Consider the following 18,011-nt stretch of genomic DNA (forward strand, 5'->3'; position numbering starts at 1 on the left):
GCAATAACATTTCAACGGTGAAAAGCATTTGTTTCGCACCATCCACCAGAAAAAAATACACAATGCACCTTTAAAAAAACAGACCCACATGGATGCGTTTTGCAAATAGTGTTTGCAAAAGCATGTAATGTGACAAAACAATCAAACAAGCTTCCAATTGTAGTAAGGTAAGATAAAATTGGAACCCCAAAACTAGAATTTCCGTTCCATTACAAGAATTGCACAGGATACTAAATAGTCTGGGTGGTTGTCAGAAATATTGAAAATCAGACACTAATTGATACTAAAACTAGTATCAAAACTAGATACTCATTTGAGCAGGTATTGATACTAAAAGTCACATTCTCAGGACAGAAATGACTGTCCTGAATAGTGTTAGAATGATCTTGAGCTGTATCAGAGCAAGTATAAGAGCACATAGACTAGTATACACCCATTGGACCACTATGGAACCTACCTGAACCACACATATAACACCACCTGGTTATAGATAAGAAAGTACTACTGTAAATTTCGGACTATAAGCCACTACTTTTTTCTCACACTTTGAACCCTGCGACTCATATATGGTCGGATTCTTTGTTTGGCACATTGTCCATTCATATATACGATCTATGGTTTGGCAACACAGCAGATACGCACAACCTGAGTGCAGAAAACGCTGCTGTCTGTACAGGTAACACATGGATCTAGGATTAACATGAAGTTGCTCCACTAGCTAATGATACTGTCAGTGCACTCAAATAGTTTAACATTAGTGAGGGGGATACGTCTTACCCGTATGTGTAAATGACAAGAAGAATTGTCTCAGACTTCAGTGGATGGACATCCACTCATACCTGATTGATAGAAGTAGCCTAGCTCTGCGGGAGAGTCTGAAATCTGCTGAAACCCTGCGACACTGACATGAACCAAGACAGGACAGCGGCACTTGCAGGAGAGACGGGGTGATGCGCTGAGGAAGATGTTTGTTTGATTGTGTTTTGAACAGTTATTTTGCACATCGTACACACGCCCTCCTCATGGAAAACACACAAAGAAATGCAGATGATGCAGCTTTTAAGTTAACGGCAATTGTTGTGGCTGTCGAAGAAGGAACAGAGCTGCTGCACGTGAGCTCGACATCAATGAGTCGATGGTGAGATTTTGGCGACGAGTCAATGCAAAAAGACGACAAAAACTTTCAAATAAAATAAAAAGCAATAAAAGCAGACGGCCTGAACTTGAAAAAGTTCTTGAAGATGTGGACACCTGCGACTTATATTCGGGTGCGGCCTATATATGTACAGTTTTAAGATTTTGCTAAAATTAAGTTGATACGGCTTATATTCAGGTGCGCTCAATAGTCTGAAAAATACGGTACTATTTAATATTGAAAATCACATCCTATTCTTTAAACAAACAGTGTTTTAATTATCGGAATTGAGCATTGAGTCTATTCCTTGGTGTCAAAATCAAGTTTGAAATTTTAGTATAATTTTGTAATGCTATCCAAATGTCTAGTGGATGAAACACTTTCCCACAATGCATCTTGAAAAGTAGTGTAGTGGAGTCAGACCACAATATTGCAAAAGTTGGAAAACAGCAGCGAACGGATCAATGGTTTCCCCTCTTAGACAAAAAGCTCAATAATGCAATCAATTTTTATATTTAACGGGCCCTTGTTGCGCTATTTTCAGATCTATGATATAATGTTCCTTTCTCATCACAAACATACCTGGAGTTGTTTCGTTTTTGTTTGTTTTTTTCATTCACACAAGTTTAACACCCAAACCCTGCATATTTAGAGAGAGTTCTTCTATCAAACAGAAATCTCCATCTTGTAATGTCATGTGGTAATACAGGAAGCGCTCCACTGTATTTTTAAACTTCATACACATTTGCAATAATCATGTGGATTATTACAGCCCCTGGAATTTCCATTTTCTTCCATTTTCAGATTAATAATAAAAGGTTAATCAAACATGTGAATGAAACTAAACCCAACTCCAGGTCTTTTTTTGATAAAGTAACAACATTAAAACACTGCTTAAAGCTCACAAGAGTCAATTGTATGTACTATAGGCACTTTAACATGAAATCCAAGTTAAATAAAACATGGTTATACTAGTGAGTCTCCTAAAGATTGCATTATGGTTATTTATTGAGTGAGGATTTAAGGGCAAGGGTGTATTCTGCCATAGTCACCACAGGACCTGAAAAAAATATATAGTCACTGAATGTTCTGAAACAGTAGTGTATTTTTGGGGCAAACTCTTTACCCTCACAGTGCTTCTGGCTGAGTGGAAAATTGTGTGTTTTCAGCCAGTCTAAGCATCTACTCTCAGACGGTTTCAGAGGTCATTTTCATTTTTGTCTACAGCTCCAATGTGCTCTTTTTTCCTCGAATTGTTTGTCCTTTATTCAAATGGTCTTCTTTAGCTCAAAAAGCTTCACGGATTTCTGTCATTAAAGAGTCTCCAGTTGAGTTGGGGTGCCCTGACTTCTTACAGTCTGGGTAATAATGCCTCTTTAGAAGGAAGCGTGCTTATGAATATGGGTCAGGGTGTAATCTCAGAGCCCAGGTTAAGTAGTTTCTCCAGAATCACTTTTGCTTCCCTAAAAGCTCTTTGAACAGACTTGGCAGAGTGAGGCCATTCTTATTTGAGCCTTGAATTCTATCTTGCTCTCACTCAGGTCACTTTCAAACTTGGCTGTATTTAAATCACAAAGAAATTGTCTTGTTGTGATGTTATGTCAAGTGTCATTGAACGAGGGTAAAAGTATATTCTACAATAGCTCGCTTTAATTACAATCAGTTGCTGCTTATTTACGTCAGTTCTTACATTGCCTTTTCATTATTGTCATTTAAAACAGCATAATGCAGAATCGACTTTTCAGAGCTTTTAAAAACCATGTTATAGTTGTTTACTCCTCATTTACCTTCTCGAGGTTATATTTGGAGTGATTCGTGCATGTTTGAGCAAAACTCCAATGGCAGCAGAGTGGCTGGCTGCTTCTGTGACTACCTGGATCACACACAGTTTTTGAAACTTTTTGTTTTTTGAGCTCAGATTTTCAACATCATATCATGGGATTTTAACCAAGTGGAGCCTGTGCAGTTCATGGGACACAAGTAAGAGACTGTTGGATTTTGTGAAATTAGACGTCTGTTTTTCTCTTATCTATGGAGACTGTGAAAGAGGCTAGCTAAGGAGCTAGCTATGGATATTTGAGATGCTACAGGCTTTTTACACCAAATGTGGCAGAAGACCTTCAGAGGAAACACACTGAGGAACATGAACCATTTCATTACCAAACAAAACACCAGAGCAAAGTAAGAAAAAGGCCTTTCCTGTTGTGTTGTCCTGGTTTCCTCCTGGAGGACACCTTTGGAAATGCAAAACCGAAACAGTTTGCTGCAGCAAACCTTGAATTTCCCTCAGAATCAATAAAGTATTTCTCTCTTGCTCTCTCTTTAATCACTTTTTTCCAAGACCACATTGCTGGTCAACCGCCATTTTTACCGCCACCAGCATACACCACTGCCCTCTTCATACTTTGTTCTATTTTTTAAATTTCTTATTCAGTGATACACGTACGATTCAACATTGTCATTTTGGTACAAATAAAAACTAATGCACTTTTCACTATTGTGATCTGCTGTTATCATTTGGAAATGCAGAGTCTTTTAGTCTGTTTAGGTGCTTGATTTCCAACTAAAAGGTGAGAGAGTGAAAAACTACGGGCTAATGCTAGCTAGCATGTGACTGTAATATTATGTGTGAGGGACTTGTTGAAGCAAGTCACATCTCATCTCACCTGTTGGAGTTCCAGTTCTTTCTGGTCAGATTGTGTTAAATTAACACTAAGATGAAAGTCTAATTTGAGTAATAGAATAGTGCCTCCAGTTAGCATCACCACCCCCAGGGTGACATCATGTGCAAAGAATGAGTATCTTAAATCCTTCTTTGCACTTGTTTATATATATATTGTTGTATATATTCTCTGCCTGTTTAATATCAACATGTCAGTGTGAAAAGGGTGCTCCAATAGGCAGCCGTATATTTGAGTATGGGCCTGGAATAGCAGCCTTCTGACTCATGTGTTGACTCTATAACATGTGCAGTACACGGGGAGTGCCCCGGCTGGTGCGTGGAGCTTTGACCACTGACTGTGTGGGCTGCTCTCATCATCATTGGCAGCAGTGACACACACACATACATATGCACACTTCCTCCCACACCGCTCCTCTCACGGCACCGTTTCACATCAGATCGCTCAATAGGGAACTGTACATTTGTTTTGAAGCCATCTCATTTATCACAATTACAAGGTTACGCTATATATTTACTATGTGTTTGTATCTGGCTCGCTCCACCTCCGTCCTCTGTGGATTGGGATGTTTCGACAGTCAGCAAAGTGAGTCATCAGGTGAGCCTTGACTTTCCAGATTTATATTACAGCTGCATGTATTTTCTGGTCACGTGGGACTCCAGAGTAATTATAAATACCATTACTCAGGAAATACACACTCACAACACACTGAACATGCAACTGCTGTTATTATAATATAGTAGTGTTTTGGTTTTGTTCTTTGACATCTTTCTAAACCAAATGAAAAGCATACAAAATACTGCAAAGTGTACAGTGCAGAGTGGGTGTTTATGGGGGATTGGGGAAGATGATTATTTGTGGACCTGTGGCATTTTGAATGCAGGAGAATAGAGATTACTCAAACATGCTTGAATCACTTAAAATTAAACTTCAAATATACAAAGTTAGAGTAATTATAACATGCTCACATTTTAAAAGTCAATGGCCACATTTACATGATGTTTTTAAATTCCAAATTAATTGTTCTGAATTACATAGTTCGGAATTAAAATATTCTCCTTAGAGTTTACATGGAAATAATAATTCCGAATTCATGTTTACATGGAAAACACTTTAAATCGCCTTTATTTAATTCTGCTCAACGTCTGGAGGACGGAAAGTGTTCTGACTGGACATGGACACAAATGTATTTACGTCGACCGGAAGAAAACACACACTTCAGATGGCTGCCAGCTTTTTTCTCATCTCAGTTTGTCGTTACGTCACGGACACAACCATGATACCAACTTTTTTCACAGATGTTCCAATGATAATGTAGCAGCAGCTCTAGAATTTTCTCATCACGCTTTACGTCTGTCAGCTGAGGAGGAGGAGGGAAGAGTGTCGGAGAAGGGAGGAAGAAGACAAACTGAGTCAATAGCTAGTTCAATGAGGTTTATTTGGTCTTCCGATAAATTATGTTATTAGGTTCTTTTTTCAGACCAAGAGTTTGTTTTCATACCTGACAGTTTCGACTGCTCACTACTGGTCTTCCTCACGCTATGCGTTTCCAGTCAGCTGATTGATGATCAGAGCTGGCCATCTCTGACTGTAAAAGAGAGAACCAGGTTATGGAACGGGATAGAGCATCATTGGGAAGAGGAAAACAAACAACGTTGCTGGATTAAAGAGGCAATCGAAATACGGAAACGTGCCCACGGGATTATAAACCAGGACGAGGGGGCTTTTTTGCTCTCACACACCTGGGAAACTTTCCTAAGGAAGTCAGAATGCAGATGGCGCTGTCGTCCTGCCTCCACTGGTAGGAAGACAGCGCCAAAACCTGTATAAATCTGCTGACCAGACACGTCATAGCAACATCACGTGACCACACTGAGAAAGACCGCTACTGAGCAGTTGAAACTGTCAGGTATAAAAACAAACTCTTGGGCTGAAAAAAGAACCTAATAACAGTAAATGGCTGCTCTACCTCAGCCCACTCCCGCTTCCCTCTTGCAAGTCCAAAGAACAGTGGATGAAAGACTGGTGGAGCCGATGAGCTGAACGGCCAGAATTATTTTTAAAAGAATAAACGTTTACATGATCAAGAAATAAATTAGAATTCAATTAAGTTTATTTCCGAATAATCATTTTCATTAGGAATTTGTTTACATGGTCTTTTTAATTAAATTATTTTTATTTGGAATTAAGGCTCTCATTTTCGCATCTGATTTTTTTTTTCCCATGTATTTGACCAAAATATGTCTGACCCGGTACAGATCTTTTGTATTAGCAACTCTTGAGGTCAAAATAAGTCCGCTGTGTAGTGTCTGCACGTGTCTGCATAAAACGTTTTATTGTCCAAGAATCAGGAAGTGCACGGTTAGCAAGCAGGTGGTTTTTAGCTTTGTCTAAGTTTGCCAAAACTTCTCTTCTGTCTCTGAAAACTGTGAAACTGCTTATAAACTCATCACGGTGAATAATTATGAATGAATAAGGTAAGCGAGGACCACTTTGGACCACTGCAAACCGTACAAAACAAAACAGGAGCATTGCTTTTAGTACGTGAAATTAAAATAATCTGCTTCATCTGCTGTTTGAACCTAATCTTAAAATTAAAATAAAAGATTGCAGATCACCAACCACAAATAATGCCATTCAGACTAAATCAAAAGACGTGTATTCTTGCTTCTTTGTTACTATTATCGTAACCATGACAGTAGCTTACATATAGGAAGCCTTTAGGAGCAGCCTTGTTTTTATTTGTGTGCACTTTCAGTTTCACCTTATGCAAAAACGTTATCCGAAAAGCAATTTACCCCAGTTGCACAAACATATTAATAGCCACACTCTTGGACAGCCTGTCACAAGTGGTCCTGACAGAACTGCCCCAGGTCTGGACTGTAAATGAGTTCAGCCCACTGTATAAATACACATGTCCCAAAACGTCAATTTTTATCTTCTCCCCATGAATTATTTATGAGACCAGAGTATGCACCCGCCACTGTCCTCGCATTGCTCCGACTGGTAATACAGATTTAGGTCGCATTTGTTTTGGGCCACAGTTTGATTATGTGTAGTGATGATTCGGGTCTATTTCACGGCGCTGACATCCGTAGTAGCAACAGCAGTTACATCGTTTTCCTAGTAACATTACATGATCGTTTTCGTTTCTGTTTTATTCAAATCTTTTGCTATTGTACTTTCGTTCTTTTCTAAAATTAGCCCCTTCCAGTGTTTGCAAACAGAACGCTAGCATTGTAATTGCTCATGCTGTACCGTACGTTAGCTCCAATGCGTTTTTAATGGGGGAGTTGGCGTTAGTTTCCAAACATCGCAAACTATGAAAACCCAAGGCTATTTTTACGACTGACAGCCACTCAACCACAAATACCAAAGCATTGTTGGAAAGTATTATCACATGTTGCTTTGTTTTGCGTACATCATTAACGTTGGCGATTAGCACTAAAAATTAGCATACATGCTAACAACCTTGTTTTTTAAATCTTCAATCTTAAATTTTATCCTGAACAATAATGCACCAAAAATATAACAAGCCACAACAGTTGAACAGTAAATTTTTTGTTTTATTTCATCAAATCCTGTAAACATTAGTGAACTTTAGAAACTGGAGCTGGAAATTGGATATTGACCATAATTACCTAGTGCCAAATGCATCATACATTTAAAGGTGCACTGCATAACTTTTCTGGTAGAGGGTCCATGTTATTGCTTTCCCTAGAATGTTCCTTGGTATGACATCAAAAACAGTATATCCGTCTAGCATTTACTGATTAAGTGTGTTTCTGTTGCTCAAAAATATAATAATTACCTGTTCCCTGAAGGATTGACCAGGTTTTATATTCACCCTGTGTGTGTGTGTGTCTGTCCACCTGCGATAATTCCACCATTTATGGACCGATTGTCACCAAATTTGGTACGTGGGTCAAGCCCCCGTGCCTGATGCTGCAAAAAAAAGTTTGGTGACGATCCAAGGTCATTTGAGGTCACACAGGTCAATTGAAAGGTCACACCATTATAAAGGACAGGCAATTTCAGCAATTTCTGAATCATCAACCAACCAATCATCACACAAGTTGGCACACACATAACCGGGGTTCACTGGATGTTACAGGTTGAAACCAGTCAAGGTCACTTGAAAGTCAAGGTAATCAAGGTCAAATATGTGTTTTTGGTCAGAACTCCGCAAAGCATCGAGCTAGAGCAACGGGAGTGGTGTCCAAATCTCAGAAAAATTATGATCTATTTATAATTCTGTGCATTTGTAGAGTAAAATATTAATAGTTTTTGAGATCATGACTAATTATAACAGTTCCTTCAGTGTATGCCGTTAAAAATCTAATTGGAACAAAAATAACTTCCATGTCTTCTTTTTCTGGTGATACACAACACACTGATCTACAGCCACAGAACTAACATATACACAACTCATGAAAAAAAATGACATTTTGGTTACACGCTATTGTAAACACAGATATTCTCATGTGTGACCAATATCACACACATGTTCATGGGCCTGTACAGATACACACATTACATTGTAGATATAACGATCATGTAATATGGGCTGGGCTCCTCATAAACTGCTTCTGTGGTGATGAACTGACCCCACCGATGCTTTATGAGGGACCAGGTTGCTATCTCTGATTGCGCTTGTTCCTTCTGTGAATAGGGGCGACTCTCCACAGATCTGAACTGTAATGTAGTATCGCTGTTACCTGCTTGTCTCCTTTGTGATAGATTAGGTTTAATATATACTGTGCAACATTCTAGACAAAGCAATAACATTTCCATAGAGACAAGCAGGTAGGGGACTCTCCATCGGAAAAGCTGCGCTCTCTGCAAACGTCAGAATTAATGTTTTGTTTTTTTGACACCTCATTAAAATTAATGGAATAGAATCAGTATCAGGATGTGTGCACAACAATTCTAAACCCATCACTCCTGGAAGGCTCTATACGACATAAGTGTTTAAAATCATCTCACGAGTTCCTCTCACAAACGCTTCAGCACATCGCTAGTATTCACATGCAGGATTTTCAGAGGATAAAGAAAAGCAGGGACCGTAGACAGACATCGCGCAACTAAAGTCACAAAGTCAGTAACCCCAGCTTGGTTGGTTATCCTACTACAGTACTCCCAGGATCAAGGATCAGAATAGGCCTTTTTACACATGGGAATTTTTGTATTTGAGGTAAAATTGCCGTAATATGAGTTGGATCATCTGTTACAATATCAAGTTCCTATTACCTTTTAAAGAATTTACAGGCATGCTATATATTTATTATACATTAGTTGCGGTCTTGACTTGAAACCTGAATATTTTCCTCACTATCTTTCTTTTTTCCTTGTTGACGAGGATTCTGTTTGTTTTCCATTTTACAAGTGAAACTGGCCAAAATAACAAACTTGTTGCAAAGTCTAAATTGGTTTTCCTCCAAAGCAAAACAACAAATTCACATTCACAATTTGACAGAGCTGGTGGAACAGCTTCTTCCCTGTTCTCATTCAAAGTGAGGCTTGTTGTGCAGCCTTTAAAATGTAGAGGATTCACTGAAGTGACTGCACCAGGCACCAGGCTGCACTCAACCACAAATCAAACTTCAAAACCGTTCGTATCATTTTGATGGAATTTGGAAATGTACAAACAGAAGAACAGTGGTTATTACTTACACTTGAATTGTTACAGACAGGAACATTTATATTCTGCTTTCCTTTTTATTACAATATCATTTTAGATTATACCAGTTAAATTAAAGCTGAATAAAACAACACATCAACCTTATAAATTGTGTACATGGTATTTTAATAGTAGCTTTCTGGTCAGAATAGTCAATAACTGTAAGTGAGAGTGTGTGCTGCTACTGCCCTGGCCACTGCAGTTTCAAGTACTATGTAACATCACATGATCTGATCACAAACACCAGGCTGCAGGGACGGAGATTAAAATGTGGATACCTGGTAGACCAATCACACTGTTCCTTATACTTCCAGACCCCACTCTTCCTCGCCTTGACTCCCCACATTAGTCCTCCTGACTCAACTCTTGCTCCAGCCCTCACTCTCCCCTTTAGTCCTCCAGACTCCTTCTCCTTCCTCACTCTCCCCTTTAGGCCTCCAGACCCCGCCCCTCCTCCTCCTCCTCTCTCCCCTTTTGTCCTTCAGACCCCGCCCCTCTTCCCCCTCACTCTCTTCTTTAGTCCTCCAGACCCCTCCTCCTTCCTCACTCTGCCGTTAGTCCTCCAGACCCCTCCTTTGCTCCAACCTTTACTCTTCTCTTTAGTCCTCTAGATCCCTCCTCTTTCCTCACTCTCTTTTTTAGTCCTCCAGATCCTGTCCTCCTTCATCACTCTCCCTTTTAGTCCTCCAGACCCCTCCTTCTTCCTCACTCCCCCTGTAGTCCTCCAGACCCCGCCTTTGCTCCAGTCTTCACTCTCCCCTTTAGTCCTCTAGATCCCTCCTCTTTCCTCACTCTCTCCTTTAGTCCTCCAGACCCCTCCTCCTTCCTCACTCTCCCCTTTAGTCCTCCAGACCCCTCCTCTTTCTTCACTCTCCCCTTTAGTCCTCCAAACCCCACCCCTCCTCGACTCACTTTCCCTTTTAGTCCTCCAGGCCCCTCCTTCCCCTTACTCTCCCCTTTAGTCCTACAGACCCCACCCTTCCTCCCCATTCACTCTTCCCTTTAGTCTTCCAGACCCCTCCTCCTTCCTCACTCTCCCGTTAGTCCTCCAGACCCCTCCTTTGCTCCAACCTTCACTCTTCCCTTTAGTCCTCTAGATCCCTCCTCTTTCATCACTCTCCCTTTTAGTCCTCCAGACCCCTCCTTCTTCCTCACTCTCCCTTTAGTCTCCAGACCCCGCCTTTGCTCCAACCCCCACTCTCCCCTTTAGTCCTCTAGATCCCTCCTCTTTCCTCACTCTCCCTTTTAGTCCTCCAGACCTCACCTTTGCTCCAACCCCCACTCTCCCCTTTAGTCCTCCAGACCTCGTTCTCCTTCATCACTCGCTCTTTTAGTTTAGTCATTTTCCAGCTCTATTTGAAACATGTTTGTGGGCAGAGTTTAAATAAAAAACAAAAACAAAATTGCAATTAATAGAAATACATCGAGTAACTTCCTTGTCTCGTTGTCTCCCGTGTCGCAGGGGTGAAGGCGGTCTTCTGCGGACATTACCACAGAAACGCCGGAGGGTGCCACGGCGGTCTGGACGTGGTGGTGAGCTCGGCCGTGGGGTGCCAGCTGGGGGACGACACCCACGGGGTCCGGGTGGTGGTGGTGACCGAGGGAGAGGTCACCCACCGCTACTACAGCCTGGAGCAGCTCAGAACACAGGGGATCGAGCAGGACTTGAAGAAACTATTACAAGGATAAATCAGGAAATGTCCAAACTTGATACTTGAGATTACATATACTGACCTCAATGATTAACTTTAATACCAGCCTCAAGCAATCACTGCCTTATATCAAGAATACTCAGATTTTTCAGAATATTATCAGTACGAATAAAAGTACCATTATTGCAAAATTCAGTGTAGCAAACTAATGTTGTCTCTCTCACAGTATTGCTGAATAAATTTGTTTACAACAGACCTAGAGCATCGGCACAGCTACTACAAATGGGATTTTTTTGTGAGAAAAATGTGAATTTCTTAAAATGTTGTGTACTAATTTATTATTTTTCTTCTCTTTTCTTTAAAATGTGGTAACCTTGATACTGTCACAACCACAATGACACAGCGTTTACTACAGTCCCCAATATTTAAAGGGCATATATTGCAGTTTTCTTTGTTGTTTCCTCATCACAAACATACCTGGAGTTTCATTTTGTTCCATTCACACATATTTAACACACAAACTACATATTTAGGCCGGGTTCTTTTCTCAAACGTGAAAGCTGTGTTCCACCTTGTGATGTCATGTGGCTAAACAATTAAGTCGCCACTGTGTTTTTAAACTCCATACATCTTCACTAGAATCATTTTGATCAATTTCAGCCCTGGAATTGGCCAGAATCTCTCCGGAAGGTAAACAGGAGCTGTTAACTTGAAAACTACCACTACATGACATCACAAGGTGGAACATTTGGAACATGGAGCATTCTGAGCTTTGGACAACTCTGGGTATGTTCTTAAGGAGATAACAACGTTATGGCTGGTTGCAAAACGTAGGGATTCACCAAGGCTGGGTATCATTAAGCCGATACGATACATACCTCGATACAGTGAGCTTTCGATTCGATACAATTCGATATATTTTTCAAACTGTTTCAATAAAAAATAATGGCTAAATCATGGCCGTGATACTATAAGTCTTTATTAAACCACTTCTTGTGCAAAGTTCATATGAAACACAAACATTTTAATCGTAAAAACTGAAAATGTCAAATGTGTCGCATAAATGAGTTTCTTTCCTCTAAACAAACAACAAAACTGTAGCTTTAAGAAAATATTTCTGTAAAATATACCAAAAAATACGCTTGGTGATATATTTATACTACAGCCCACGATACTACTAATACTGTATCATCACGTTCAACAATGCGATATATCGTCATTTTGATATTTTTGTGTACCCCTAGGATTCACATCATTATATTAAACTAAATCATAAAACTACAATGATAAGTCTATAGTATATTACTCTCTCTCCTATTACTAACTTGGTCTTAAAAGTGACTTTATATTCTGCACTTTCTCAAAGCAAAAAAACAAAAACAATAAAAAACAATACCTTCACACTCTACTGTGTTAAATACAATATGCAGTTTGAGCCACTGTTGTCAGATTCAACCTCAGCATCCTAGTGTATTACAAGCCTCTGTGCCCAAGTTGGCCTTTTTTCATCATCCACATTTTTCTCTTCCATGTTTCTCTTGTTTTTTTCCCACTTAACAAATAATTGATCAAATACAACACAACAGAGAACTTGTACCCAAAATCATTCTATGCAATACCATTTTGTCGCTTTTCTGATTGTGTAAGAGTCAACTTTTATTGCTTTGCCTGAAATGTTCCACGTTATATGGCATTAAATTAAACATATATTTTTATTCAACGAAAGGTGTTTTTATTGCTCACAAATGCCTCGAAAGACATGTGTTTTCAGTGTGATCGGGTTTGCCTCTTCATAGATCTTACGTGTAACTTGACCTAGAGACTTAAAAGAGAGACTAAGGCTACATCCACACGACAACACTCCTGGATTTTATTTTTGCGGGTTGAAAAAAATTTGCATCCACACATGTGCCGGATCAGTAAATATTCACATCCACACGACAACGGAGCACTGAATGAAAACAATGTAATACATCTGCCACACCTGTATGTGGCGCTGTTAACAATGATCATATTTATTAATGCACATCTCATCACCGTTTTTTTTTATTATTTTAAGGTAATTTAGTCTATTTTAGATGTATCCCAGAAATATAGCTGTTTGTTTTGCAAAAGCTAAACATAAGTTTTTGTTTTAGCCATAAGATTTGGATGAGAATTATTAGATTAACTTGGTCTCAAAATGCAACAGTTTAATGCGTAATCTTTTTACTTATCCGTGTGCGTAATCTGCGTGGTGCGTGTTGTTAGTATTGGCCCTAGCAGTGTCTTTTTTTCTGGGTGACAGGAGCAGCTCTGTAGGCTACACCTGTCCCATTTCGGCATCGCTCTTGTAGTCCGCGGAGGCTAGTTCGAGGGCTGGAGCCTTCGCTGCATCAGAGGACCCTGGCGATGACAGGGTCGTGACGCCATCGTTTTCCAAAAGTTGCGTTTTGCTTGTCCACACAACAACGCAACGCCGGCATTTTCAGATTTCTCCACTCTGGAACCCATTTCTCAAAAAACATAATTTTCACCCACCCAAAACGCCAGCTCCGTGTGGACAAAGAGCCAAAACGAATACAAACTTCACTGTTTTGACCAAAACATTCTGTTGCGTGGACAGGCCCTAAAAGGCCCATATTACACTATTTTCTGAAGTTTCCTCATCACAAACATACCCGGAGTTGCGTTTTGTTTCATTCACACTTGTTTAATGCACAAACCTTCCTTATTTAGAGTTCTTCTATCAAACTGAAAACACTGTTCCACCTCGTGATGTCATGTGGGAATACAGAAAGAGCTCCATTGTGTTTTTAAACTTCATACATCTTCACTAAAACTATTTGGATAATTTCAACCCTGGAATTGCCAATCTCTACTGAACAAAGGGTAAAAGGTAATTGTTATTGTTAAGATGTAGACTCCAGGTATGTTTGTGATGAGGTAACAGCATTGCAATATGACTTAAAGCTCACAAGAGTAAATTGTGTGTCATGTAGGACCTTTAACCATCAAAACAAAGAGAAAACTGCCCTGCCCTTTCCACAGACACTGCAGCTGTATCTTCCTCAAGAAAGAGCTGATATTTTGTGAGTATCTGATTTGCAGCCGTCAAAATGGCAAAATGATAGTCTGAAAGGTTAACTGTATCCCGCTTTAATCACCCATATCTGGAGCAGTTTTTCCCCACACTGCCATGCAAATGTTTCATCACCCAAGTTTAAAATGCTCAAATCAAATCAATCTTCTCGAGCTCCAATGAATTCTGTCTACTGCAACGGCGAAGCAAGGGCCAGACACTCGCAGTGGGAGGAAGGACCGCCAAGGACTCCCAAAGTTGTCGTCAAAATTACAGTTTCTGCGACCAAATGAGTCCACTCCATTACACACACATCGGCTATAGCTTACTCAAACCGCACTGCTGACCGGCTGGGGATGTAAGAGTGTTGTCATGGCAACACATTCAGCAACAGATAGAGGGAAAGAGAAAGAGGAGCGCGGCGTTACTTCCTCTTGTCATATGTTCATCAGCTTGGATGGAGAGTGTAGGGGATTTGCCAAGTATCCATGGGTTGCAGAATGATGGGAAGTTAGAAGCGTGCAATTCACAAATCAAGACCAAATTATATCTTAGCAGTTAGAATTTGTTCACAGAATTCACAAATTATGAATAAGCAAGAGGGTGTCAGCTACAACCAACCAAAGTGCCATTAAAAGTCAGTGTTGAGTGTATAAACCTACACTATGTAAAGAAGTGGACTAATAAGGGCCTGAGAATGCTTGCAACAAAATATTTTACTGGAAGTGCCTTTTGTTTAGACGGTGATGGTGTTTTTTGGGGCTTAAAAACGCAAAAATCTGAAAAGGTTGAATATGATCCGCCCTAGCGTTTCCGTCTACACTGCCCAAGACGCAAAACTTTGGTCAGATCTGCTCACGTCGCGTACACGTTTACGTCACATACATACAGTACACAGAAACAAACATGTCGGATCATTTCCAAATGTCGGACCTTCGAGCAGCTCTAATAAACTTACAGGAGGCTCCCAACAAATGTACAGAATCTACAGATACTATTAGTGAACAGGGAAGGATCTGTAATCACCTCTGTCTAATTCTGGATGCACCAGTTTGTTGCAGGCGAGTCAGACGGATATGGACGAGACCAGGGAGAACTTTGTGGAAATAGTAGTTGATGAAAATGCGTTGCGTGAAAACTTCCGTAAATGCAAAGACGCCCTTTTTGCTTTAAGTACAAACATACCCAGTGGAATTCCACACTCTTCCACTTTTGCATCTTCTGTTCAGATCGTCATCATGTAAACGTAGTCTAAGGGAGTGTGATGTCACCCATAGTGTACAGCTCCAGTCAAATGAAGCTCAAGAGGCTAGCAGTTATGGGTTGAATATGGAGACAAGGGTCATGTTAGGAACAGGAATTTATTTACGGACAAAATATTGAAATTTGAACATTGTAAGACCAAAACGATGAGGTTCATTTTACACAGTTTGCAGTGGTCTAAAGTTGTTCCTCACTTACCTTATGTATTCTGAGTATTTGAATTATTCAGTGCAGTGTGTTTATAAGCCCTTTTCATCTTTTGCTGTCACGGTTAAACTAATTAGCATGCTAGCCGCACACTTCCTGATTAGCTTGCTGCATCAGTTACAGAGAGAGGGGTGACAATTTTTCAAAATCAATAGACTCTAGTCACGCTTACCAGAAGACGTTTGGAAACACGCGGATGATGACTTCTGATATAGTTATCGACACTGGGCATGTGATAAAACCATGGAACAAGCAGCAGCGTCATTTATGTTATTAGGTTCTTTTTTCAGACCAAGGGTTTGTTTTCATACGTGACAGTACTTGCTCACTAGCGCTCGTCCTCAGAGTGGTCACGTGATGTTGCTGTGACGGGTCTGCTAATTTATACAGGTTTTGGCGTTGTCTTCTTTCCGGTGGAGGCGGGACGACAGCGCCATCTTCAGTCCAAATTCCTTAGGACAGTACCCCAGGTGTGTGAGAGTAAAAAAGCCCCCTCGTCCCGGTTTATAGTCCCGTGGGCATGTTTCTGTATTTCAATTGCCTCTTTAATTCAACAACTGTGTTTGTTTTCCTCTTCCCAATGATGTTTGCTCCGTCTGCCTGCCAAACCTGCCAAAGCTTTCCATGGGGGACGTGACTCTAATCACATCGATGTCACTTACAGGCAGCTGGATGTAACTGTTGATCTTCTGAACATAACGGAACTCTTCAATAACATCTTTTTTATTAAGTCAGACAAATTATAATACACAAATTAAAAGGCAGTTTATAAAAGGAAAAAGAAAGAATACAATGACATCTAGATGAAGAAATCCGGAACCCCATCCCCAGCGGAGCCCAAAAGAAGTCGCCATCAGCATGTTTTCGAACGTCTTCCGGGTTTGTGCGGCATTTATAAATACAGTCTATGGTGTAAACCTGCTGTTGCTGTTATATTTTTGATAATAGTTAAAAAACTGTAAAACTGGCACCTGAGCTAAAAGTGTGGTTTTGTAAAAGATCTAGTAAGCACTGAACATTCTTTTTTGCATGTGATTGTGTTTAAGCAAGGACAGAGATAGAATACTGTTTCTATTAAAGGTGCATTGCATAACTTTTCTGGTGGAGAGTGTGTCAAATGCTTTTCTCTGTGGAATGGTATTACTTTGTCTAAAATGTTTCGCAGTACAGTGGTCCCTCGTTTATCGCAAGGGTTATGTTCTAAAAATAACCTGCGATAGGTGAAATCCACAAAATAGTCAGCTTTATATTTTACAATTATTATATCTGTTTAAGGCTCTAAAACTCCTCACCACACATTTTATACACTTTTCTCACACAGGACCGGTGCAAACCTTTTTGCATTCTTCTTAAAACTTATTGCTGCTGTTGTCCTTTTGTTATTTTCCTCCTTTATGTAACAAACCGAAGATAAATGTATTCTGTAATGGAGCCTACAGCGCAGAGTCCTGCATGGGTCCATTTTTGGAGACCCGCAGTACAACACCGCACCTGCACAGTACAGCACCAAACTGAATCAGGACTCACTGTCGGGACAGGTTCGGAGGTGACGCAGGAGAAAGGACCGAGGGAGAGCTCCGCACCTCATGGAGGTAAACGCGGCAATTGCCCGATCGTGCTTTGCGGACAGACTGCTTGGGGTTCTCTCTCTTAAGTCCAAGATTAGTCCTGGTTTAGACCTGGTTTAGTTCTAACCCACCTGTATGTAATTACTACCCGTCCATAATACACAATACCCGTTCATAAAGCATGCAAAATTGCACACAAAAAAAAATCTGTGAAACAGAGAGACCATGAAAGGTGAACCGCGATATAACGAGGGACGACTGTATGGAATTAAACTGTTGTAACTTCATGAAGACCAAACCAGACCAAGTTAGAGGTCAGATCTGTGGAGAGGCGACCTTGCTCAGTTTTTCTAAGTATTTTAAACCAACTGTAATTGAATAAATGTTAGGTAGAGTTGTTTAATGTCATACTGTGGAACATTCCAGGCAAAGCAATGACATCTCCATAGAAACAAGCAGGTGACAGACCATCAACCGAAAAGTTACACAGTGCACGTTTATTGTGTGTTTTGAGTTGTCAACAGTGCTCAAAATGGAATCTGAAATCCAAAAATCCAATAAATTATCGCTAACCTCATTTAACACCGCGATGGAAAATTTTGGTCCTATTTTTCTTTTCTGACATAAGTGCGATGGCGGGTGAGTGGGTGTCTTACAAAAAGCCGTAATGGTCGTGATCTGCTTCATCTACTTTATTTCCTGTCTATGTCTTACAGCTATTTTTGTATCCATGACTCCTTCTGATTGTTCTTGCCAATAGCAGG

At 40.2% G+C, this 18,011-nt stretch overlaps 1 protein-coding gene across 2 annotated transcripts in view; it reads left to right on the plus strand.

Annotated features, from left to right (window-relative positions):
- Positions 1–12,873, plus strand: part of cpped1 (calcineurin-like phosphoesterase domain containing 1) — a 61,463-nt gene extending 48,590 nt beyond the window's left edge. The window contains exons 6-7 of one of the 2 annotated variants that reach the window (XR_008631749.1): positions 10,959–11,701; positions 11,888–12,873. Coding sequence is in view for 1 of the 2 variants with exons in the window: in XM_020924221.2 (XP_020779880.2) it covers positions 10,959–11,185 (227 nt within the window). In the remaining variant the exon portion in view is untranslated. Of the gene's footprint in view, positions 1–10,958 lie in introns of both variants that reach the window. The other variant, XM_020924221.2, reaches the window with a different exon arrangement.
- Positions 12,874–18,011: the final 5,138 nt, after the last annotated feature.

The sequence above is a fragment of the Boleophthalmus pectinirostris genome, unplaced genomic scaffold (genome assembly GCF_026225935.1).
Source record: "Boleophthalmus pectinirostris isolate CB_2022bp ecotype Guang Dong unplaced genomic scaffold, ASM2622593v1 HiC_scaffold_14, whole genome shotgun sequence".
Classification (NCBI taxonomy): domain Eukaryota; kingdom Metazoa; phylum Chordata; class Actinopteri; order Gobiiformes; family Gobiidae; genus Boleophthalmus; species Boleophthalmus pectinirostris.